At 42.8% G+C, this 25,400-nt stretch overlaps 1 protein-coding gene across 11 annotated transcripts in view; it reads left to right on the top strand.

Moving 5' to 3' along the window:
- ATXN7L1 (ataxin 7 like 1) overlaps positions 1 to 23,475 on the top strand; it is a 77,731-nt gene extending 54,256 nt beyond the window's left edge. For 8 of the 11 annotated variants that reach the window (XM_028747443.2, XM_028747441.2, XM_028747439.2 and 5 more), the window contains 8 exons: positions 1,591 to 1,868; positions 7,726 to 7,808; positions 9,257 to 9,513; positions 10,982 to 11,174; positions 14,840 to 14,961; positions 18,295 to 19,240; positions 20,367 to 20,441; positions 20,874 to 23,475. In XM_028747443.2, the coding sequence (XP_028603276.2) occupies positions 1,591 to 1,868; positions 7,726 to 7,808; positions 9,257 to 9,513; positions 10,982 to 11,174; positions 14,840 to 14,961; positions 18,295 to 19,240; positions 20,367 to 20,441; positions 20,874 to 20,915 (1,996 nt within the window). In that variant the 3' untranslated portion in view covers positions 20,916 to 23,475. The remainder of the gene's footprint in view (positions 1 to 1,590; positions 1,869 to 7,725; positions 7,809 to 9,256; positions 9,514 to 10,981; positions 11,175 to 14,839; positions 14,962 to 18,294; positions 19,241 to 20,366; positions 20,442 to 20,873) is intronic. The other 3 variants (XM_028747437.2, XM_028747436.2, XM_028747438.2) reach the window with 2 other exon arrangements.
- Positions 23,476 to 25,400: the final 1,925 nt, after the last annotated feature.

Raw genomic sequence — 25,400 nt, 5'->3', positions numbered from 1 at the left:
GACTGAGATCAGAAAGTGAAATTAAGTATGGTAATAATATAATAAAGCAACAAGACTATAATGGAGCGAGGAGAACTTATAGCTGAGTGCAATGATCCTTCTTGCTTGCTTTGTATACTTCTGCCAGTTCCACTTCAAAATATGTATTTGTCACTACAGTGTCTGAAAACTTTTTTTTAATTAATGAAACACTGAATCTGTTATTATAATACGATCAGTGTACATAGTCTTCTACAGAGTAAAGGTCTCTGTAATCATAGGACTTACAATTTTGAGAGTCTCAATTTGTGCCCAGTACCACATTTTGCAGTAGTTTGGAACTGAAATACAGGTGGGATTCATTTCGCACAGGGGTTCCGTTCTGGTCCTCTATTTCAGGGTCCGTTAGATTTATTAAATGCTGTGACAATATTTAAAAGCATGCCATTAAAATCTTTTAAGACTTCTCTTCTGTCTATCAAACACTTTAGTTTGGATGATAAATTTGAAAACGTTAATATTCTTTTGACTCCTTTTATTCCCTGTGATGGGACGTGGGTGGCGCTGTGGGTTAAACCACAAAGCCTAGGACTTGCCGATCAGAAGGTCGGCGGTTCGAATCGGGTGAGCTCCCGTTGCTTGGTCCCTGCTCCTGCCAACCTAGCAGTTCGAAAGCACGTCAAAGTGCAAGTAGATAAATAGGCAGGAAGGTAAATGGCGTTTCCGTGCGCTGCTCTGGTTCACCAGAAGCGGCTTAGTCCTGCTGGCCACATGACCCGGAAGCTGTATGCCGGCTCCCTCGGCCAATAAAGCGAGATGAGCGCCGCAACCCCAGAGTCGGTCAATACTGGACCTAATAGTCAAGGGTCCCTTTAAAGGTAAAGGTAAAGGTACCCCTGCCCATACGGGCCAGTCTTGACAGACTCTAGGGTTGTGCGCCCATCTCACTCAAGAGGCCGGGGGCCAGCGCTGTCCGGAGACACTTCCGGGTCACGTGGCCAGCGTGACATCGCTGCTCTGGCGAGCCAGAGCCGCACACGGAAACGCCGTTTACCTTCCTGCTAGTAAGCGGTCCCTATTTATCTACTTGCACCCGGGGATGCTTTCGAACTGCTAGGTTGGCAGGCGCTGGGACCGAGCAACGGGAGCGCACCCCGCCACAGGGATTCGAACCGCTGACCTTTCGATCGGCAAGCCCTAGGCGCTGAGGCTTTTACCCACAGCGCCACCCGCGTCCCCAGGGTCCCTTTACCTTTACCTTTATTCCCTGTGATAGAGGCCTGCACTATACAGCCAGTAAGCCTTATAAATTTACACTATCTCAAGAGTAGGCATAATAATAATAAAAGAGAAAACATTTTTAAAAACAAGTACAGATAGGTTTTTAAAAATACATATATATCCCACCACTTATATTTTTGTGTTTAGAACTGGCCATTAAGAAAATAGTATGTGCACATGTTAATAAACAGTATAACTAAATGTGCCGGTTTTAGGTTAATTCCAGGGTTAGTGGCTGTAATGTGAAACCAAGCATGGAAGGAAGTTAAGAGACTATATGTCGCATGGTGCAGAAAACACATCTTGAAGACTTTCTCTTTGGTGTTTCAGTGTTCCTGTTCCCGTAGTCAGTCTAGAGAAAATTCCTAACCTAGTGAAGGCAGATGGTGCCAATGTTAAAATGAACTCTGCAACCACTACCACCAGCTCCACCTCCTCGGCCTCTTCATCTACCACATCCGCTCCAATTAAATCTGCTTTGACATGTAAATCGGTGCCACCATCGCCAGAAAAGATTTTGAATGGCAAAGGCGTCATAGCTCCATCAATAGACAAGAAACACCAAAATGGCACTAAAAACAGTAACAAGTCTTACAAGAGAGTTTCAGGTAAGTAGCATTGTAGCATGACTTGATGAGATCCCATCATTCTTCGTTAGTAGCGTTTGTTGCTATTTATTATATCCCATAGCTATTATTTACATAATCGTGATCTTGGCCCACATGTCAAATCTGTTTATGCGTCAATACCGAAGCACAACTTGCCTCACACTTTATATTGGTGTTCTGGTATTATTTCTTAATTTTGCAAAACGTAACGTAGGGGACGCGGGTGGCGCTGTGGGTTAAACCACAGAGCCTAGGACTTGCTGATCAGAAGGTTGGCGGTTCGAATCCCTGCGACAGGGTGAGCTCCCATTGCTCGGTCCCAGCTCCTGCCAACCTAGCAGTTCGAAAGCACGTCAAAGTGCAAGTAGATAAATAGGTACCGCTCTGGCGGGAAGGTAAACGGCATTTCTGTGCGCTGCTCTGGTTCGCCATAAGCTGCTTAGTCATGCTGGCCACATGACCCGGAAGCTGTACGCCGGCTCCCTCGGCCAATAAAGCGAGATGAGCGCCACAACCCCAGAGTCGGTCACGACTGGACCTAATGGTCAGGGGTCCTTTACCTAATATAACGTAGGAGAGAACTAAGGAACAAATTCTGTAAAAATCAAACAGGATTATCTCATAAAGGAGGCTGTTGGCTGCTCTTCCCTTCAGCGGTTTTTAAATAAAATGGATTTGGATCTGAGTATTGCCTTGCCCCAGTGGAAGGCGGGAACCTCTGGAACTAACCCAGTGTTCCCAAATTTGAACAAGCAAAAAAAAGCAATTGGTTTGCACAAATGAGAAATGCTACTACTTCTTCTCTCTTGGATAAAGGTAAGTGTCCTTTACTTGTCTCATTTGTCAGCATTCCCTTCATGTGAATATTCATGCCTTTGTTGGAACAAAGGCTTGCTGTAATGACACATAGCTTTGCTCATTGCATTTCAACTGGCAATCATGCACTGTATAAACTACTAACTGTTGACTTATTACTGTACTCCTAAAAACTTAAAGAAGTAAAGATCATTTCATGTGTACTGATGGTGACCAGAAGATAGAACGTCTTCTAATGCAGGAATGTTGCTTGTACAATTCCATTTGGTCCATGATATAGGAAAGAATGTGATTTTTAAAAAATGTGTTTTGTTTGTTTTCAGCGCTTAAAATCTGGACAATGCATAAAATTTGAAAAGTAAAGATAATCATTGGCTCTGGGCTCATAGCCACGATAGACTTGAATGATAAGGAATAGAACAAGACAAAGGAATAGAGGGTGGGAAAGGAGGAGTAACCATGGGACGCTTAGGAAATGATTATTTTCAACGGGTTGGTTTTTTAAAAAGGAAGGAACATAAAGCGGACCTCCGGAGGAAAGGGATAGATTTAAGAAGGAAGGTTAATGGGAGAATGGAGAATGTGGTGGAAGAAGGAGAAATAGGAAAGGTGTAGCTGTCCAAAGGTACGAAGACACTTGAAAGCAAGAAAGTTAGTGGTAAATCGAGACAAAAGGGAGAATATTCAGAGCAATTCCAGTGAAGAAAGGAACTGAGAGTAGGACAAATGCCAGAAATAGGAGGACCAGAAAACAGAATCTTATAGTGATGCAAGTCTAGAATTGAGAGTTGTGTGAGCGAGAAAAATAAATGAGAATTAAGAAACATTTGAGGTGAGAAAGCAATGCTGAACAATCAAGTCATCTTTGTTCAAATGTTGGGGGAGAAATGTGCACAATGCCTGAGTAAAGTATTAGCGCTTAACATTATGGGAGAGAAACTACCATTCTGGAGAAATTTGTGTGTGCTGAAATACTAGCTCTTGTACAAAGGAAGTTATCCACTCACCCCCCTTGATTATCCAGCTGCTTTGGGTTATTAGGGATCTATGCATGTTGCTTCAAAGCTGCAGTGTCTTTTTGCAATTGGACAAGCCCAACTGGTAACTCCCTAATGAGAGATCAAATAAATGGGAAATGCACAAATATGGATGCTGTCTTTCTAGCAGACAATTCAGATTACTTCGTATATGTATAGTTTTCATTATCTCATTTTAGTGGTTTAGTTCAAAGGCAGCAACAGGGTCATTTGACTCAAGACTGTGTGCCCTTGTCATTCAGCACTGTGATGCTTCTATGAAATGAGTGAAAAGCTTTCCAGGAAGTTTTATTTTTCTCAAAGAATTGACTTTTAGCAGGCCTGTGCAATAAAAGAACATTGAAAGATTGTATTTGAACATTAATGGTTATTTGGCACGTTTTATTAATACCTTAGAAATACTAAACAGTAATTGGTTTGATAGGTATTTGAATGTACACATTCGTATTAGCATAGTTATATAGATGTTCTTCCCACCCTAGCATTAGTCTAATACAGTGGTGCCTCGCAAGACGAAATTAATTCGTTCCGCGAGTTTTGTTGTCTTGCGATTTTTTTCGCCTTGCGAAGCACGGTGTCGGGAAAGTTTTGGAAAAGCTTCAAAAATCACCAAAGTCTTTAAAAATCTCAAAAAAGGCTACCACACCGCGTGCTATGAGTTGCTCCTCGAAGTCAAGTCGCAACTGTATTAACGGTGTTAAGAAAAAGGAAACAAACTTGCAAGACGTTTCCGTCTTGCGAAGCAAGCCCATAGGGAAAATCGTCTTGCGAAGCAGCACAAAAAACAAGAAACCCTTTCGTCTTGCGAGTTTTCCGTCTTGCGAGGCATTCGTCTTGCGAGGTACCACTGTAATTGGTTTGATAGGTATTTGAATGTACACATTCGTATTAGCATAGTTATATAGATGTTCTTCCCACCATAGCATTAGTCTAATAATAGCAGCTTCCTGTCCTCCTAGACTTTATTATGTGTTGCATAGTACTTGCATCACAGATCTGGCACTCATTTTTGGCCCCAACTTTCATGATTAGGGGGGTCTCTTCTTAATTTTTTACCATGCATGTGTTTGGAGGTTAGTGCAAACAGTGAGAGTCACCTTCTCTTAAAGGTAAAAGTACCCCTGACCGTTAGGTCCAGTCGTGGACGACTCTGGGGTTGCGACGCTCATCTCTTCTCTTACTCTGACTTAGTTGTGGGTCTTGACCCGCCAGCTGAAGTATAGCTGTAGGTTACTTGAAACGGGTACCTTACAGACTCAAATTTTAATAGGCCGACAGGAGGAGTTCCCCAGTTGTGGAACACTCATCTGAGAATACCTCTCCGTGTTTCTCTCAGTTTTAGTGCACTTTACAACATCCTCTGCCCAGGGATGATAGCGAAGAGGCAATGTTGGTTTGATAGTAAAGGCTGTGAGTGGTATGCTATACGGAGTAAATGAATAGTATCCTCTTTCTCAGAGGTCCCCAATTGGAGTATGGTGTTCCGCACTAGGTGCCACAATGAAAGAACATTGTCAACAAAGAGGAAAAGTTCAGAGGATTCTGTGATGAGGGTGACAGAAGGTCCAGCAGGCAAGTCATATAGGGAAAGGCTGAAGGAGTTGGGTATGTGTAACCGAGACAAGATTAAGGGCAGAACAATATTTTAAAGAATGTCAGAAAGCAAAGTTGGGAACATATGTTTACCTCAGTTAGTAAGGGAGCACAATTAAATGACCTGTTAAACATGCAATACCAAACTGTGATCTGGCATTACATGAGCAAGTCTTGGGCTTGCATGTTCCCTTGTCCCTCATGCACTCCAGTTCCCTCACTGACTTCAGTTTTGGGCAAACCATAGCTTGCAATCGCATCCAGATGAGCAAACTATGGTGTATGCTTTTCTCCTGACATTAAAAATGAAACAAACAAAAAAAACCCCCTTGGTGGAGAAATAGAACAAAATAAACACAAGAAAGATCTTTGTAATTAGTGCATAATTATGCCATATTCAGGAGTGTTTGCAACCATTCGTAAGAGCTAATGCTAGACCTTTAACATGCAGTCTGCCAAAAGTTGCAAGTGGCAAGAAATTGGTAGAAAATGATCCTCTGAGGCATCCTGAGAATTCTTATCATATTCTTGGCTGTTATGTAATAGTAAAAATGACGCATTTTTTTGTGGGAAAGTCTTCTGATCCCATAAATTTCACCACTCGTGCTTTGATCAGAAATACAGAATCTGACCTTTGCAGATTGAGAAAGGGGCATATCTGTTCTGTTTTTGAATGACATACCTTGAGAGGCACATACTTAAATTTAGTGTTGTGCTTTGTTTAAATGGCAGGATCTAAACGCTGTTCTGTATTAGGGAAACACTTTTTCATGTTTATGATGTCTTTGTGCATGCAGATTGGGTCCAATCCTTGACCTTAAGTGGGGAGCCTATGGCTCTACCTAACGCTAATTTTCTTCAACTCCCATTGACCAGTACAGGCAGTGATGATGGGAGCCATAGTTGCCAACTCCCTGGCGCCCTGGGGCACCGACAAAAGTCCCCATGAAGGAGCCGGGCACCCACAAATTTTGGTGCCAGGGCCATGCACACTGCATGGCACCCAAGGCCCTGGGCACCCACAGTCACTGGGCCAAGCTGGCACTCCTGATGGGAGCTGTAGTAAGACAACATCTGGAAGCTAGAGGTTCCCTATTCCTGGCTCTGTAAAACTTTTTGCCTGGCTGGAAGAGTGAACAGGTAAGCTACTGCATGTGAGCTGATCGAAAACCCTTAGCAGGCCAGATCGTGGCCTGTGGACTTCGTGTTGCATGGCGAGTTCCCGCCCCCCACCAAGGATAAATAAACACACAAGACACCATAATTTAAGGTTAAATGGGCGAATTAGGCCACAACTTTATTGAATTCAGGAATGAGAGGCATTGAATCATAGAATCATAGAGTTGGAAGAGACCACAAGGGCCATCGAGTCCAACCCCCTGCCAAGCAGGAAACAATTGGCTTAGGCATTGGTCCTATCGACTATCCGGCTCCAGCCCATTTGCTGGAGACACGGGAAGCGTTAACAACATAGAGGGGGAGTCTCCTGCCGGCAAAAGAGGGCGAGCCCCGGCCGCGCCGGCCCTAAATAGGGCAGGCCACGCCCCCCCCCCAGCCACCCGATTGGCTGGCTGGGTGGACGACGCGGCCGGGACTCCCCTGCTCTCGTGGGGGCTGAAACCAGCCCCCGCTCACGTGGAGTGGGCGTGAAGCCCGCAACCCCACCTCTTGGGCAGGCCGGAAGTGGCTTTGTCAGCCCTGATCTAGCCCAAGGGAAGTGTAACCAAAACAGGATGATTGGCCATTGCTTTGATCCTAAGAGTAGCCCATACTTTTTTGATAGAGCAGTTAGGACACGCAGCTCGTTTTGTCCAAGCCACAGGAAATGGAGAGAAGGAAAAGAATAGTTTCACATGCCTTCTAACAGGTATGAGAGTTCTTCTGCACACCTACGCCCATAGCAAGAAGCCTGTAACCTCCATCGATCTGTCTTCCTCCAGGTCTTTCATTACATTTCATATTGAGCTTAGTGAAGTGCTAATAAATCCATCCGTTACACAAGAACAGTATGGAAAGCAGGCCTGCACCAGCTGTTCCCTTTGCTACATGAAATGCTCCGTGTTATGGGATAGGTGATGCTGGCGGGGTCGTTTTCAAGCTTCAGTTCAAGAAGCGGAGCGGAACAGAGAAAGTAGCTTTGTTACTAACTAGATAGGAATCTTGCTAAGTTTCTGTGTGAGAGTGAAGTGTCTGTGAATCTGTTGTCTGCAAGCATCATACCTTGATGCAGGTATGCTAAAAACCAGAATGTGTTAAGGAAAAGTACGATATCTTTATATATTTATTCTCATCTGCACCATTAAAGTGTATTTAGTTTTTGTTTCATGTCACTTTAAACATGCTAAGGTTTTTTTTTTTATAAAAAAGGGAGAAAACCCTCTCACTTTATTACAATTATTATTTTCAAACAGAAAGAGAGTTTGACCCAAATAAACATTGTGGAGTATTGGATCCTGAGACAAAGAAACCCTGCACAAGATCACTCACCTGCAAGGTAGTTTTCTTGTTAATTTAAATATCTATAATGCTTTGCCGTGACTGACATTTTTACTAATGTATAAAGGTCATTCTAATACGTCGTGTATTTTTAAATAGACAAGAGCAACCCCATATTAAATCAAAAGGCTGATTTGAGCACCGTGGTTATTCGTTGTCAAACATGAATGAATGAATGAATGAATGAATGAATGAATGAAAGAAAACAATAGTTCTGCAGTAGTGCAGTCCTCATTTATGGATAGGCTTTATCTTTTTTTCTTTTCGTAGCTAATGCATAGGGGTTAGGGACTTGATGCTGGATGAAGTGTTTATGGCTGGAGGAGTAAGGGAGGCTGACAAAGCATTTAATGGCAGGTTTCAGGCACTGGAGTGCAAGGAGGGACAGCAAGAGGAACCAAACAAAAATCCATTTAAGTGGAGTAAGAATTTCCCTGTCTCTTCTCAGTCCTGGGGAGGGCAGAAAGGAGCTTGTCTTACCGTAGGAGCTCCCAAACTCCGGCCTCCAAAGCCCAGACCAACATTATCTGACCAGGAATATCCAATGTGGTGGTTTCCAATTAAAGGGTTGAAGCACACAAGACATACCTGAGCTGTTTGTCATATATGACAACTTACTCCCTTAGCTAAAGAAAAGGCCATAATTTAACAGATTACAAAGGGGTAGGGGAGAATAGTAATATTTGCCTTCGCTTTTAAGAAATGTGGAAAAGTCAGGGTGCAGCTGGTTGACTTCAGCATTGCAGCTCCCTTTTCAGAGTAAAGAAAATGTTATTTTTGACTGATTGACCCTTTCCACCCAAACTGAGCACCCTTGTCTTTAGGAAATATTGCTTTTTGTAAAGACAAGAACACCTGCTTTCGACCCATTAATTTAAAAACAAAAGGAAAATATTCCTTCACCTTTGTTTTGAACGAATAAAAGAGGGTTTTTTGTTTTTGTTTTTTTTGTTTGGTTTTATTCTCTTTGTAAACTGCTTTGAGGATTTTTTAAAACTGGCGTATAAATTTTATGACATAAATCATCAATAAACTTGTAGATGAAAAGCTATTGAACATTTATGTTGAAGGTACAGAGAATGCTATTTCCAGGTCTGGTTTGCAATTAATTTACACAATAACATCATGGAACTTATGCTATTTCCTGGATTAATATATTCTAACTGTTTTTATATTCACACCCCCGTTTTTTAAAACCACAATGCTCTGGTTATGCTACTAATGTGTAGAGTGTTTTCATGGAAAGTTTTCTTATCACCAAAATAATGTTTCATTAAACTGCATGTGCCTCCGAGGACAGGTGAACTAACCTGTATAGAAGAACTGTTTCGTGTTGTCATAAAATCAATGATCAGTCAAATATTTCTAGCTATCGCCCAGATTAATATTTTAATTGATTTTTATATTTTCACCCCCCCCCCAACTTTTCAACTATCCTATTTTTAGACTCATTCACTTAATCACCGGCGAGCAGTTCCAGGCCGTAAAAAACAGTTTGACATTCTTTTAGCCGAACACAAAGCTCGATCGCGGGAAAAAGAAGTAGCAAAAGACAAGGAGCATCCGCAATGTATAAGGGAAACTCATCAGCCCCAGCCTGTGCTAGTCCAAGACACTCTGTCGGGAACATCAGTGAACTCTGGGCAAGAGCCCAAAGGAACGTCGCCTGCAAAATCAAGACTGCCCAATTCAGCATTTCCTAGGTAAGTGGAAATGGGCGCAGGATTCTGGCATTTAGTGAGCAGTGGGCCCAGGGAAATGCCAAATTATGATACGAGCAAGCTCAAATTCAGTGGAGAGGATAAATTATGGAAATCGTATTTATGTGTGTGTGTGTGTGTGTGTGTGTGTGTGTGTATACACACACACACACACACACACACACACACAGTGGTGCCTCGCAAGATGAAAATAATCCGTTCCGCGAGTCTCTTCGTCTAGCGGTTTTTTCGTCTTGCGAAGCAACCCTATTAGCGGATTAGCGGATTAGTGCTATTAGTGGTTTAGCAGATTAGCGGCTATTAAAGGCTTAGCGGCTTAGCGGCTAAAAGGCTATTAAAGGCTTAGCGGCTTAGAAAAAGGGGGGGGGAGCGAAAAAAATTGCAAGACTCGCAAGACGTTTTCGTCTTGCGAAGCAAGCCCATAGGGAAATTCGTCTTGCGAAGTGCATCGAAAAACGGAAAACCCTTTCGTCTAGCGGGTTTTTCCTCTTGCGAGGCATTCGTCTTGCGGGGTACCACTGTATATATATCCCTCGTGTGCAGTGCAAAATTTAGAGACTGAGGGATAGTCTCTATTCAGACTCTAGCAAAAACCAGGAACTTGTTTTCCAACTGCTTTCCACAATCAGGGCTTGAAAGTTGCACCTTTTTAATGAAGTAGGAAATGATCATGTTTCACTCTGAATTTCATTCAGAATTCTGCCATTCAGTTCCTGATAAAAGCCCCTGCAGACTTCAAGCCCTTCTAAATTTCTGATATAAATGTCATAGTAAATCTACTATACTTCAAAAGCTTCTGTGCTTTCTGTGTAGTGGGGGGATTGAACATTGCAGCATTTCTCCTTCTCCTTTTCGGTAGGAAATGTCTATTTTCCGATCCAGACTTTCTGTCTAGCAGTAATGCATTTAATGTTTCAGTACTAATGGCATTTTGAACCATATAAAGATGGATTTTTGTAAAAGGTGCATAGTTTATTGAAATGCACACACCTCAATCCTATGCACATTTATTTAGAAGTCAGTAACAAAGAATTCAGAGGAACTTAACTGCTTACTTAATGTGTACAGGTGACTCTCCACTTAGTGGGGGTTACGTTCAGGAGATAGCGCGGAAAGCCAAATTGTGTATAGTCAAAACACATTGGGTTCAATGGTGGGTGGGATTGCCAACATCTTTTTTCCTGTAAGCCCAGCCCCCTTTTATTTTTTTATTTTTTTATTTTACAAAGTGTCTAAAGCTGAATGCACACAAGACAAATGTGTGTAAGTTGTGAGTTAGTCGTATAAAGCTTCTGTCATAAACATACTTAGGATGTAATAAGTTTTATTGAGCATGGTGACATTTCCTCTGGAGTAAATATGTGTTGCAGTATCCTACTGTAAGTTTCCTTTTAGCTAGGAAGGTAGTTGTGGAGTTGTGAACCTTGTGTTGGTCATTTTACCCTCTTAGGCCTTCCTCTGCAAACAGCATAAATAGCACTAGTTCTTCAAACCATGGTGGTTATGCTCCAGAACTGCCTCTGCCTTCTATGGGAGGAGATCTGCCTAGCAGATTATCTAGTGACGAGGGCGAAGTGGAGGGATCCGAAGACTCTGAGAAGTTAGACTGTCACTATTCCGGACACCACCCTCGACCTCTTGGGGTATGTCTTTTTATCTCCAGTAACCCTGTTCATTGCTGACATTTGTGACTGGCTGTATACACTTACGAAAGAAGTACCTCATTGCTGAAAGCGTGTGTGTTATATAAAGACACATCTTATTAACAAACTGGCTGTGTTTGCATGTAATGCTAAACCATGGTTTGCTTAACCTAAGTATGATTTGCCTAAACATTTGAACCTGCTCTGAGCAAGTAACCATGGTTTACATTTTAACAAGCCACCATTTGAACTCATGATTGTTTGGCTTATGAATTGTGGCTTGGTACCATGGTTTGTCAGGATGCGGGTGGCGCTGTGGGTAAAACCTCAGTGCCTAGGGCTTGCCGATCGCATGGTCGGCGGTTCGAATCCCCGCGGCGGGGTGAGCTCCCGTCTGTCGGTCCCAGCTCCTGCCCACCTAGCAGTTCGAAAGCACCCTTAAGTGCAAGTAGATAAATAGGTACCGCTTTATAGCGGGAAGGTAAACGGCGTTTCCGTGTGCTGTGCTGGTGCCGGTTCGCCAGAGCAGCTTCGTCATGCTGGCCACATGACCTGGAAGTGTCTCCGGACAGCGCTGGCCCCGGCCTCTTAAGTGAGATGGGCACACAACCCTAGAGTTGGACACGACTGGCCCGTACGGGCAGGGGTACCTTTACCTTTACCTTACCATGGTTTGTCATTACACCCAAACCTAAGATCCTGGAGTAACCTTGGTTTGTTTGAGCACCAGCCATTCACCAAAGTACAGAGGCAAGGCTGTCGGAAAGTGAACCTACTCCCCAGGCTAAATGACCTGTGCTGGGTTCTTTTCCAGAAGTAGCCCTCTCTCTTCATACTGACTTTCTCCACCCAACTCTTCCATGGCATGTCCTCATTTACTTTGTAATTCATAATTGAAGCCAAGGGCGAGTGAGGAACCTGGGAACCTCCAGATGGTGCTGGTGTTCCACCACCCCTCACAACTGACCATGTTGTCTGGGCAGATGGGAGCTGGAATTCAACAATGTTGGAGGTTCTCAGGTTCTCCATCCCTGCTCTGAGGTCTCCCAAGTTGGTGAGCTACCCTGCCCAATGCTGCTCGGACTTTGTATGCCAATGTCAGTCTACCGTTGCATTGCTACAGAGCAGTCAGTCATGTTGAATGATACAGACCACAAGCTGTGAACGTGCAGATAATAATAATAATAATAATAATAATAATAATAATAATAATAATAATTTTTATTTATACCCCGCCCTCCCCAGCCAAGGCCGGGCTCAGAGCGGCTTACAAGCAATAATAAAAACAAGTTGAATGATTACAACTTAAAAACAACATTAAAATACAACATTAAAATATTGAAACATTGAAATATTAAAATGTAGCCTCATCGCAGGAGGAGAAGGAAAAGGAAAAAGAAAGAGAGGGAGGGAATCAAATTGGCTCCAAGCCAAAGGCCAGGCGGAACAACTCTGTCTTACAGGCCCTGCGGAAAGAAATCAGATCCTGCAGGGCCCTGGTCTCATGAGGCAGAGCGTTCCACCAGGCCGGAGCCAGTGCTGAAAAGGCCCTGGCTCTGGTTGAGGCTAATCTAACTTCCTTAGGGCCCGGGACCTCTAGGGTGTTGCTATTTATGGACCTTGAGGCTCTCCTTAGATATAATTGCTTCTATCCTTAGTGATGTTAAAGTAGGGACATAGATTTGTGTTTCAGGTAGAAGGCAGCCCATTAATACTGAAAAACAACTGAATGTAAGATGGCCTCAGGTGAGACCCGAAATTCCACCTAGTGATTGAAGGCAGAAATTGCTGTTCATTTGCAGACGCTCCTGGACCACAATTCACTCTGTGACCAGTTCAGTTTCTGGCTTCACCTTGAGTGGTTGTTGAGCACGCACTTTACCTCCTTCCTTCAATTTAGGTGTATTTTTACTCATTTGTTCCCTTCTTGGTTTGTGTATATGGAGCCCATCTAGATGCCTATTTTCCATTAAACTCTCTCTCTCTTTCTCTGTCAGATCAGTTTGTCTGTCCATTCCCTAGGCTAGTTCCTGAGGTTTCCCCGCTTCCCCATTCCTACCTTTTGCCTTTAAGTAGTAATAATAAAAGAGCCCTTTGTCACCTGTGTCCATTTTCATCTTTTTCCTGCTCCACAGAAGCCCTTCCCTTTGTGAAGATTGTGCCCCCAGTCGTTCTTCCTTCTCTGTCTCCAGCAGACCTGTCGTGCCCCACACTTCTTGTTTTGTTGTTGTTGTTGTTTAGTCGTTTAGTCGTGTCCGACTTTTCGTGACCCCCTGGACCAGAGCACACCAGGCACTCCTGTCTTCCACTGCCTCCCGCAGTTTGGTCAAACTCATGCTGGTAGCTTCGAGAACACTGTCCAACCATCTCGTCCTCTGTCGTCCCCTTCTCCTTGTGCCCTCCATCTTTCCCAACACCAGGGTCTTTTCCAGGGAGTCTTCTCTTGTTTAGCTCCAAGCAAAGTGTTTTGCAGCAATTAGGAAAAAGCAGAAGAAAAATTACCTGTGCTTCCTTAAATGATGCACACAGCTCTCTTGCCAAACCAGAAGGCTGTGTTTTGGCCTCTGTGGTTAATGTAGATGCAAGTGACCCCTGCCCCTCCCAGCTTGAGGATGGTTTGGTGAAGCATCAACTTTGGGATCATGAATGTGCCTCAGGAGATTTCAGCGGCCCCATCTGATGCCCATCTCTCCCACTGGGTTGGAGGAAAGAGGAGCCATGTCTTTTGCCTTATTGCAACTGGTCTTGTGTTCTGTTCTCTGTATGGCTTGTCATAAAAGAACCAGCCATATGGTTCAATTGATACCCAGAAGCTTCCGCAAATGAAACCACTTCCTGACTTCAACCAGTAGGTGGAACTCAAGTCCCACCTGAGGTCATCTCTAGATGTATTTAGAACAGGCATAGGCAAACTCGGCCCTCCAGGTGTTTTGGGACTACAGCACCCATCATCCCTGACCACTGGTCCTGTTAGCTAGGGATGATGGGAGTTGTAGTCCCGAAACATCTGGAGGGCTGAGTTTGCCTATGCCTGATTTAGAAGAATGATTTCACAGTTAAGTTCCAAGATCCTTAACTAATTTGCAATCTTGGCTCCTGAAGCTCTTCTGATTTCATGAATATCTTTTGTTTTAGCGTATTTGTGTGAAATTCCTTGTCTCATTTAATCTAATAGTAGATTATACTTTTTTACCAGTAGATGACCTAGGAGCAAAAGTAAGATAATGGCTATTATAAAGCTAATAACAGCGTCTAAAATGGTATTATTTAAGGCTGTAGCTATAGCAAATGCAAATGTTAATGTAATTTGTGGCTTCTCCCATGCTGTGTTTTGTGATGACTTGCATCTTACTAGAGGATGCATGCACAGCAAGCCAGAGACCGCAATATTATTATTTTTTTACGGCAGCATAAATTGAGGGATGTGAGTTACAGATACCAAAAGTGATATACATCCAAATCACCTGAAAATGAAATCAAGTTTTGGGGTAAAAGGAGAAAGCCATAGGTATTTACTAATGCAATTATTTTCACTAGACTCAAATAGATAGCAGACTAATCACTATTTAGTTAGCATTTTTAAACTTCTGTAGTCAATGTATTGATCAGCAGCATCCTTTGATTTTTGCAAGATCCCTATATCTTTTCCCCTTTATCTTTTCCAGTTTTGTTCATTTGGAAGTCATTTGATGGGAAGAGGTTACTACGTGTTTGATAGAAGATGGGATCGTTTTCGACTAGCACTGAATTCCATGGTAGAAAGACACTTAAACTCACAGATGTGGAGGTAAGTAAACATCTTCTGCTTTCATGTTATCTTACAGGTCTAAGAGGGGGGATGAGAGCAGAAAATAATGCCAAAGTATTTCACATCTGTCACCTCAAAGGAGTTTTTTTTTTGGGGGGGGGAAGCGGGTAAGCCCCATGCTGCATATAATTGATCACAACACACAGGGGGGCCAGCCCCCTCAAATACATTATTTTGGGGGAGGGGCTGAAGGGACCTTGGTCCCTAGATGTTGGCTCCTATGGCCCCTTTGGTTTCAGATAGTACATGGATGTTGTTGTTGTTTAGTCGTTTAGTGGTGCTACCACTCAGTGGATTTGTAACTGGCTGACTGACCGAACCCAAAGGGTGCTCATCAATGGTTCCTCTTCATCCTGGAGAAGAGTGACTAGTGGGGTGCCACAGGGTTCTGTCTTGGGCCCGGTCTTATTCAACATCTTTATCAACGACTTGGATGATGGACTCAAGGGCATCCTGATCAAATTTGCAGATGACACCAAACTGGGAGGGGTGGCTAACACCCCAGAGGACAGGATCACACTTCAAAACGACCTTGACAGATTAGAGAACTGGGCCAAAACAAACAAGATGAATTTTAACAGGGAGAAATGTAAAGTATTGCACTTGGGCAAAAAAAATGAGAGGCACAAATACAAGATGGGTGACACCTGGCTTGAGAGCAGTACATGTGAAAAGGATCTAGGAGTCTTGGTTGACCACAAACTTGACATGAGCCAACAGTGTGACACGGCAGCTAAAAAAGCCAATGCAATTCTGGGCTGCATCAATAGGAGTATAGCATCTAGATCAAGGGAAGTAATAGTGCCACTGTATTCTGCTCTGGTCAGACCTCACCTGGAGTACTGTGTCCAGTTCTGGGCACCACAGTTCAAGAAGGACACTGACAAACTGGAACGTGTCCAGAGGAGGACAACCAAAATGGTCAAAGGCCTGGAAACGATGCCTTATGAGGAACGGCTAAGGGAGCTGGGCATGTTTAGCCTGGAGAAGAGGAGGTTAAGGGGTGATATGATAGCCATGTTCAAATATATAAAAGGAAGTCACATAGAGGAGGGAGAAAGGTTGTTTTCTGCTGCTCCAGAGAAGCGGACACGGAGCAATGGATCCAAACTACAAGAAAGAAGATTCCACCTAAACATTAGGAAGAACTTCCTGACAGTAAGAGCTGTTCGACAGTGGAATTTGCTGCCAAGGAGTGTGGTGGAGTCTCCTTCTTTGGAGGTCTTTAAGCAGAGGCTTGACAACCATATGTCAGGAGTGCTCTGATGGTGTTTCCTGCTTGGCAGGGGGTTGGACTCGATGGCCCTTGTGGTCTCTTCCAACTCTATGATTCTATGATTCTATGACTCTTCGTGACCCCATGGACCAGAGCACGCCAGGCACTTCTGTCTTCCACTGCCTCCTGCAGTTTGGTCAAACTCATGCTGGTAGCTTCGAGAACAGTGTCCAACCATCTTGTCCTCTGTCGTGCCCTTCTCCTTGTGCCCTCCATCTTTCCCAACATCAGGGTCTTTTCCAGGGAGTCTTCTCTTCTCATGAGGTGGCCAAAGTATTGGAGCCTCAGCTTCACGATCTGTCCTTCCAGTGAGCACTCAGGGCTAATTTCCTTCAGAATGGATAGGTTTGATCTCCTTGCAGTCCATGGGACATGGATAGATGAGTCTAAAAAGCCCGGGACACAGATTTTCATGGCCCTCTAGAGTCTAACGGCTGTGGTGGTTCATTTTCCAGAATTAATGTATTTTGTGTTAACTCTGGAAGTGAATATACTCGATTCTAACTAAACTAAAAAAACCCACGACTGTAGAGGTAGAAAAGGTGCAGAAACAATCGAGAGGTTTAGAGGACCTTCTTCATGGGGAAAGGTTAGAATGTTTGGAGTTTAGTTTTGCTTTGTTTTAACCAGGAAAAAATGTGAATGAGAGACATAACAGGTTTATACCATTATGGATAGTATTCAGAAGTGGATCAAGAGAAGTTCTATACTCGACTCAACCAGCTTGATTGGCCTGACAGATTCAGGGCAGCGCCCCCCCCCCCAAAAAAAGAGAAGTATTCTGCACAATGTATTCAGTGTCATTGCCACAATCTGTGGTGATATCCACTGGCAGAGATGGCTTTAAAGGGATTTATACCAATTAATAAGGGCTCTCAGAGGCTATTTGTCTTGATGGTTAAATGAAGCCTCCACTGTGACCATAGGATAGAAAATTGCCAGAAGATCTTGTGCCTCTTCCTGGTTTGCTGTGTGACCCCCACAGGGCCCGGGCCGTTAAAAGCAAACTCTGCAAACTTCTGAAGATTGGGGTTGTGATTGCCATTTGCAATGTCTTGAACTTGGATGTTGTAACATTTGCCTGAAGGAACATGGCTCACTTGTTCTTTAGTGCCAGTTACAGATAGGTAGCCGTGTTGGTCTGCCATAGTCAAAACAAAAAAATTCCTTCCAGTAGCACCTTAAAGACCAACTAAGTTAGTTCTTGGTATGAGCTTTCGTGTGCATTGGTATCTGAAGAAGTTTTTATTGATGACCGCCCTGAGACCTCCAGGTATAGGGCGGAATATAAATTCAATTAATAATAATAATAATAATAATAATAATAATAATAATAATAATAAGGTACAAGAGTTGGAACTTTGGGGGTCAGACTTGGTGCATAGTCTTCTGTTAACATTGCACATCCCAATACTAATTGGTTGTTAATGTTTATGATAGTCCTTCTATATTTGAAATGGATTGCAGTAGATTGTCTGGTGAATTCAAGGAACTTGCCTGGTAGAGGGAGGGAGGGCTGGGGGAGGCGTGAACAACATCTCCCATCCCCTGCAGTGTCTCCTGGTGATGGCAGGAGAATGGGGAAAATAGGACTTAACCGCTTAGGAAACCTACTCTGACACTTGAGTGGATCAGGCCCAGTTCTGTGTATGATTTGAGTACTAACAACACAACTGTGGTGTTATTTCTTTTTGAGAACCCAGATTAAACTCAATTGATCAAAGTAAGTTTAGAAGCGTTCCTGATTAACTGGTAAGTAGAAAAGAATGGAAGGAAATTTCACATAAGACGGCTGGACGGGGAAGGTGGGAGAGCATACGTGATTGAGCGGCATATACCCTCAGTCCAGTGTGAAGAAAGAGGAGGCCCAGTTGCAAGAATCTGGAAATAAATCCCAAAATGTAATGAATTGGAACTGGTAAATTAAAACTATCCAATAATTATTTGTGTGTGTGTGTTTATTGCTCAGTCCTTGTAGCGAGCTGAGTTAGGAGGTGCCCGAACCTCAAAGTATTTCTTTTTCTTTCCTGTTACAGGAAAATCCCTCCTGCGGTAGATAGTCCGATGCCCTCTCCAGCAGCACATATCTCCACCCCTTTTCCAGCATCGGTTTTGCAACCTTTCAGCAACCCTAGTGCAGTGTATATTCCTTCGGCGCCCGTCAGTTCAAGAATACCTTCTTCCTACTTGATGACTTCTGCCATGTTGTCCAACACGGCTTTTGTGACTGCATCGGATACAAATTCCATTATGTCGCACACTACGGCATTCCCTCACGTGGCTGCCAGCCTGAGTATTATAGACTCGACATTTAAGACCCCGTCGGCCATGTCACCTGTGCCAGCGGTTATCCCTCCCCCATCCCACAAGCCATCCAAAACGAAAACCAGCAAACCCTCAAAAGTCAGAGATCTCTCGTGCCGCGGTGATGAGTCTTCTAGCAACAAAAAGAAAAGGCCGCCCTCTTCTTCTTCCTCGCTGTCTTTGCAGACTTCCTCGTCCCCCTCCTCTTCCTTTTCAGGGTCTCACAAAAAGAACTGCGTCTTGAACCCCAGCTCGAGCTTGAACTCTTATCAGGCCACATCTTCCTATAACAGTCTGTCTGTGCACAATGCAAACAATGGAACAACCCCACTCAGTGCCAAATCGGAGCCCTCGGGAGGACGGACTTCGTTATCAAGTAGCTCAGCAGACTCGGTCAAACACATGAGCATCGTAGTAAACAGTATTGACTCTTCCGGTTTGTCTGTGCCCTCCCTCCTCCACCATGCAGGGGACCACTCCCTAACAGCACACAACGCCGTGTCCTCTCTCCCTCTTTGTTTTGATAAATCGGAAGGGAAGAAACGCAAAAACTCTAATTCTAGTAGCAAAGCCTGTAAAATCACTAAAATGCCTGGTATGAATAGCGTTCACAAAAAGAGCACTGCCAACCTTATTCCTACGGTGCCAGATACTCCAAACAGCTCCATCTCTCGGCAGGTAAGGGTTTCACGGGTCTGTCGGGTCTTGTTTCCCTGACTTGGCAGGGGCAAAGCAGTCTGGCGGATGTATTAGGATGCCCACAGAGGGAGCACCCAGTCGGCCTCCTGTCCAAATGTAATGCACAACTCCAGCCAGCCTCCGTTGGCCTGTGAGGGAGCAATGAGGTTGAAGAAAGGTTGCATCTCCCGTTCCGCTCCTGGCTGCAGAGGCAACTTCCTGGTTTCTTATACAGTGGTACCTCGCAAGACGAATGCCTCGCAAGACGGAAAACCCGCAAGACGAAAGGGTTTTTTGTTTTTTGAGCTGCTTCGCAAGACGATTTTCCCTATGAGCTTGCTTCGCAAGACGGAAACGTCTTGCAAGTTTGTTTCCTTTTTTTTAACACCGTTAATACAGTTGCGACTTGACTTCGAGGAGCAACTCATAGAACGCGGTGTGGTAGCCTTTTTTGAGGTTTTTGAAGACTTTGGCGATTTTTGAAGCTTTTCCAAAACTTTCCCGACACCGTGCTTCGCTAGACGAAAAAAATCGCAAGACGACAAAACTCGCGGAACGAATTAATTTCGTCTTGCGAGGCACCACTGTACCACAGTTACTCAGCGGTCAGCCCCAAACATTTCCCAGGATAGCCTGACATCTGCATGATACATTACTGAAAATGAGAGCCACATGTTCCATATTGCTTTTAAATGAGAGTATGTTAATAGGGAGTTAAATCATGGGTAGGCAAACTAAGGCCCGGGGGCTGGATCCGGCCCAACCGCCTTCTAAATCCGGCCCACGAGCGGTCTGGGAATCAGCATGTTTTTACATGAGTAGAATGTGTCCTTTTATTTAAAATACATCTCTGGGTTATTTGTGGGGTCTGCCTGGTGTTTTTACGTGAGTAGAATGTGTGCTTTTATTTAATGTTATTTGTGGAGCATAGGAATTCGTTCATTTCCCCCCTCCCCAGTATAGTCCCCCCCCCCACGGTCTGAGGGACAGTGGACTGGCCCGCTCCTGAAAAAGTTTGCTGACCCTTGATTAAGTGAAGCAAAAGATTTTGAGAGTACGCTTGCTTTTATGGCAGTTCTATATGGTTTCTGCATCTTGCCTTCTGAATACTGTTTGTACCTTACAGATTGGAAAAAATAGCAGTGTAGCTTTGTCTCAGTCCAGTCCTTCAAGTACACCGAACCCAGTGCACAACAAACAAGTGAGTTGCAGTTTACAAATTTTCCTGAAGTGGTTATATAACCAGTTTGTTGACCAGTCATTTTAATATAAACTACCGAAGCTGCGCACGTTTATTGCATTATAATAAGTACTGTAATGATTTAATGCAGGCTTCTAAAAAGCCACTCATCTCTGTCTGGCAAGTCAGAATTCTGCCTAGCCAACTGTCGGGAAGGTTCTGTAAACTGGAAGTATGTTGGGTTTTGGGGTGATACCTAGGACCTCTGGTTTGAGCATGAATTACTCATTTAGTGGGTTGCTGCAAAATGTGGGGTTCCGACTGCAAAAGGACTGCAAAACTTTGGCACCAGTTTGGAGGGTATCCCAAATTTTGGGGTTTGGAGTTAATTAAGTTCATGTAGTGGAGCAAAATGTTGCATTGTTTTACAATCGACTCTTATCTTTCTTCCAGAAGACGTTAAACCGGACTGGTAGGATAAGGACTCTTCCATAACAAGGAAAAGCAACCAGCCTATATTCTCTCTCGTTTTAGCAGCCCTACTCTGGTTTCTTATTTTATTTTCTGTCTCTTGCAGATAAAATTTACTTAATATTTTTGGTGGGTTTTTTTTAAAAAAAAACCACAAATGTTTTTAAATCTACATAAAACTGTGGCATATTTCAGATCTTCAATACACATCGGCCTCTGATCTGTGCAATCTGGTTTGATTCGGATTCAAGCTTTTAAAAGCAAATTGTTGCATTTCCCCCTTTTTGTTTCTTGCAACAAATGACAGCAGTGAACATTCCGAAATAATGCAATGTGTGGTTATATTTTAAACACCCCTTCATTGTTAAAAATTTACAGTAACTTCTGTATTTATTATTTATTATTGTCCTAGTGCATTTCTCAGCAGTAACTAACAACTGTGTGGCCAGAAGTTTCACTGACGTTGTTCAATGGTTTCAGTGTGCAGCACCTCTTCTTGATTATGGTATTCCTAATCTACTCAATGTACTGAAGGGTTTATTCAATTTGTTCCCAGTGAGATTCATAGGAGCGCCATGTGAAAATTTCCTGTAGATGGCAGAGCCACAAAGAATCTATACTACTGTTTTCCTTAATGAAACAATTTGTTCTTTGAAAAGACAGGAGCTGAGCATACTGAATTTGTATCAGTTAGAATTGCACTGACAATGTTTTACAGGAATTACTGCTTTAAAAAAAAAAATTAAGGTAGATTTTGAAATCAGGAACTTAATAATACTAGGGTACTGCAAAATTACTACAGAGCAGTTAATTTTTATTTCTACAGTGTTAAAAGTGCACTTAAATGCTGGTTTATTTACATCTCAAGGGGGTAGGAAGCCATTTACTTTTGGGGGGTGGAAGGCTTAAGGAAATTTTTAAAGCTTATACAATGTTTAACAGTTGTAAACATGGCTAGGCCCTTGGGGGGGGAATTAGAAGATATTCTTAAAGTAAAATTTTATAGTGTTAATTTTGTAATTTATGTTTTGCTATATTTGGGAAGTGACAGGAATAGTTTCATGAACAATATGAAACTTAGGAAAGTTTTAAGCAATGCTTATATTTTTCATGTACTTTTGAGTTATGGTTTTATTGTACATTTCTTCAGACTGAAAAAAAGTGTACATATCTTTGTTATTTTTGCACAATTTTTGTCTTCAGTTGTAGGAACAGAGCCTTGTTGACTTTTTTTTATCTATAAAAAAAACTAATTTATTTTGTGTTGTATAACTGCAGGAGTTTTAAAATCTCAGTAAGAAAACACCATCTGATAAGTGAACTGCTGTTTTCTACTTCTAGAGGGGAAACAGGGGTGGTGAGATTCAGTGGCTGCTTCTGAGAATTAATGTCACTCAGTGACCGAAGGAACAATTCAGTCGTGTTAAGAATTCCTTAGCTCTTAACATGCATCTGTTATGTAAGAAGCTGGACTGGGGAGTGTTCTTTGCTGCTTATGTATGTATCCTTTTATTTTCAGTGGCATCGGTCTGAAAGCATTTTGGAAACCAAGTAAAAACCTCATACTATTTTTATCCCCTGCATTTTTTTAAAAAATCACCAATTGATTTTATACGTGCTAAAATGTCCAGCCTGAAAAGTGAAATGCAGTTTTTTAAAAAAAAAAATATGGATTTGAACTGGACCAGCCTATAATGTATTATTAGTGTAGCATTCATTCAACAGTTGCTTTTCCTCCTTCTTCCTCCCACCTTTGCCTGAAGACTTTGTGATTCGTTTCCAGCAATAGAGGCTCAGCTTTGGTTGTTACACATACGCAATGCATAGGCCCTTCAGCCATATTAAAAAAAACAAAAGCGACTTGGATAACTTGTATGCCTTCTTTTGTATCAATGTTAACAATTGTACATAGTGCTGATCAACCTTTGTAGAGAATAGTTTATACAGCATATTCTATTACTGCTGATTCTCAGTGAACTATTGTTTGGAAAAAAGAAAATTTTCTATTTACACCTTATATTTTGTTATGCTGTTGGCCCATGGCACTTTAACAAAACTCTGTGGGTTTTGCATAGCTGGTCAGTCATGGGGAATATTAACTGTTGCACAGAAATGACTTTGCACCTCCTGTATTGTGCTTTCCTACTACAGGTTTTAGAATCTTTTTCCAGAAGACTTTTGAAGAAAGCATGTCCAATCATTCTAAAAGAAAATGCCATATGTGTACAGTCAGTTTCTTTTCTACAAACCCATATTTTGTAACACTAAGTATTTTCATTCTTTGTTCTGCACCTTTTATGTATTAGCAGTATCAGAAAGAGCCCATTCCATGCTTGTGAAAATTGTGTCGGAAGTAAGGTGTAAATAATAAAACTTTATGGCTTACAGTTTTGAAAAAAGAACAAACATGTATCTGACTGATACTGCCACAGTTCAACACCAGGCCTGGAGATATTCTCTAGTGAGCGATTGTATTTCTTTTGTTTTGGGGTTACATTTTGTTTTTGCTTTATTATTATTATTATTGTTATTATTTTTTGTAACATGGCTTTGTAAATAAAATAATTTATATGTTTGTAAGAAATAGGTGAAGCGTTTTTATTAGCTTTTGAAGCAAAGTTACCTTTGGGGAACTTTTTTCTGTTTCATGCAGCATCAACCAATGCTTCTGTTACCTCATTTTGTCACTGTTGTAAATACAAGGCAATCACTTAGGATTGCGGTTCACTCTAAAATGTCATCCAGCAAACATGAAGAAGTCCCACTCCTTTCTACTTAAGAAGTGTTGGGGCTGCTGGGATAGGCGGGTTGGGGTATGGGGAGTCCACAATTCACAGTACATTCTAACCTACTGTAGTACATAGACCTGATAGTACAATCACAGGTCAAGTGTTTTGGTCTCTTCGTGGTAGACTCAGAGACACCTTAGTGAAGAGTGGTGCTCTAGTCTACATCCTTAATATTAGGACCTGATCCATTTTGAAGAAGGGAAGACACACAGTGTTCTTCCTGCCATCGCACAGACTCAAGAAAACAGTAACCCCAAGGAAGCAAAAGCTATATATACCTTGTTCTTAGCCAACCATCTTTAGAGACACTTGGCTGGAGAGGACTGCTGTAATTTAAACCAGTGGTGTCCAAACTTTTTTCAAAGAGGGCCAGATTTGATGAAGTGAAGGGCCGTGAGGGCCAACCAAAAGACCTTTTTTTAGGATTGAAGTTATTGAGCTTTCTTTTAACCCCACCCCTTGTTGAGGGTTTTTTTAGGATTTTACCCCAGGAAATAAACTGCCACAGGGGCCGGGTCATGCCCCCGAAACAGACTTTGGACTTGCCTGTTTTAAACTAAGATCATTGCTTTATTAAAGACAACCTTTGTACCCAAGGAAATACTGATATTTACATCCTGCAGTCTTCCCAAAGACTCAAGAGCCAGCCTCTAAGAGACTTTTACTGCAGGCCAAATTCTCTCCCCCCCCCCCCCCATTTCCATGCCAGCCAATTATTCTCACAACCCAGTTCAGCTATTGTGGCAAATCCTCTCTTGTAAATCGCTTTGAGGTTTGGGGGAGCCTTGTTTTATAAACCAGTGTATTAATTTTATGAAATGAAACAAACTAAACTCGTTTCTTCACCCCAAAGCTCCTATGGCTGTACTTCTGACTGCACAGTTTGGCCACCTTTAAAAACTTACCTGTGCAACCTTTTACACAAGGCATCCTCTCAGACCAACTTGGCCACTGGCTCCCAGTCTTCACCAGATAATTATAAATACTGCACTATTCATGATCTGCCACGGTCTTTAGCTGGGCCACCTATATCTAGACACCACTCCTTTTTATTTCTCCTGCTTTTGCTTTCCCCTCTTTCTACCCAGGCCTGTAGCAACCCCCCAGCCCAATTTTTCAACAAACAAATAATTAAACAGTTGTCTACTTGCTCTTCATCAGGGAAAATGCAAAATCTCAGTCCTCAGCAACAGGGGATGTCGACAGGAACAACAGACCAGGAAGGCAAAAAGACAAACCAGTTCTCAAGTTCTCTCTGGCTGGTCTTCAGTTTGATTAGGGCTGCAGCTGTTTCAGAGTGCTCTAGACTTCCAGACGAAGGCATAGAAATCACAGAAAATGCTGCAAACCACTGTAAGCCCCTAGTGTTGATAGCGGACCACTGCAATATGTCTGGTGTTAACAGCTCAGAGCCCTTGCAAAGAGGTGTTGGAAAACCCTAGCAACAATCCAGCCAGACTTAACAGGATTCTGTGTGACTAAACAGCCAACAAGGGGAAGCAACTCAGGTTAGCTCATGAAATGCAGTTCCCACAAACTCCTAGAAGGATCCTAGAATAGAATCATAGAATTGTAGAGTTCAAAGGGAGAACAAGGATCATCTAGTTCTAGTCCAACCCTCTGCAGTGCATTAATCTTTTGCCCTATGTGGGGCTCCAATCCACGACCTTGAGATTAAGAGACACAGACTCTTAATCTGTTCCTGTAAGGGGCTTGTTGC

This window comes from Podarcis muralis, chromosome 10, assembly GCF_964188315.1.
Source record: "Podarcis muralis chromosome 10, rPodMur119.hap1.1, whole genome shotgun sequence".
NCBI classification, from domain to species: domain Eukaryota; kingdom Metazoa; phylum Chordata; class Lepidosauria; order Squamata; family Lacertidae; genus Podarcis; species Podarcis muralis.
The sequence above is the reverse complement of the archived record's forward strand: the minus strand, read 5'-3'. Positions and strand labels throughout refer to the sequence as shown.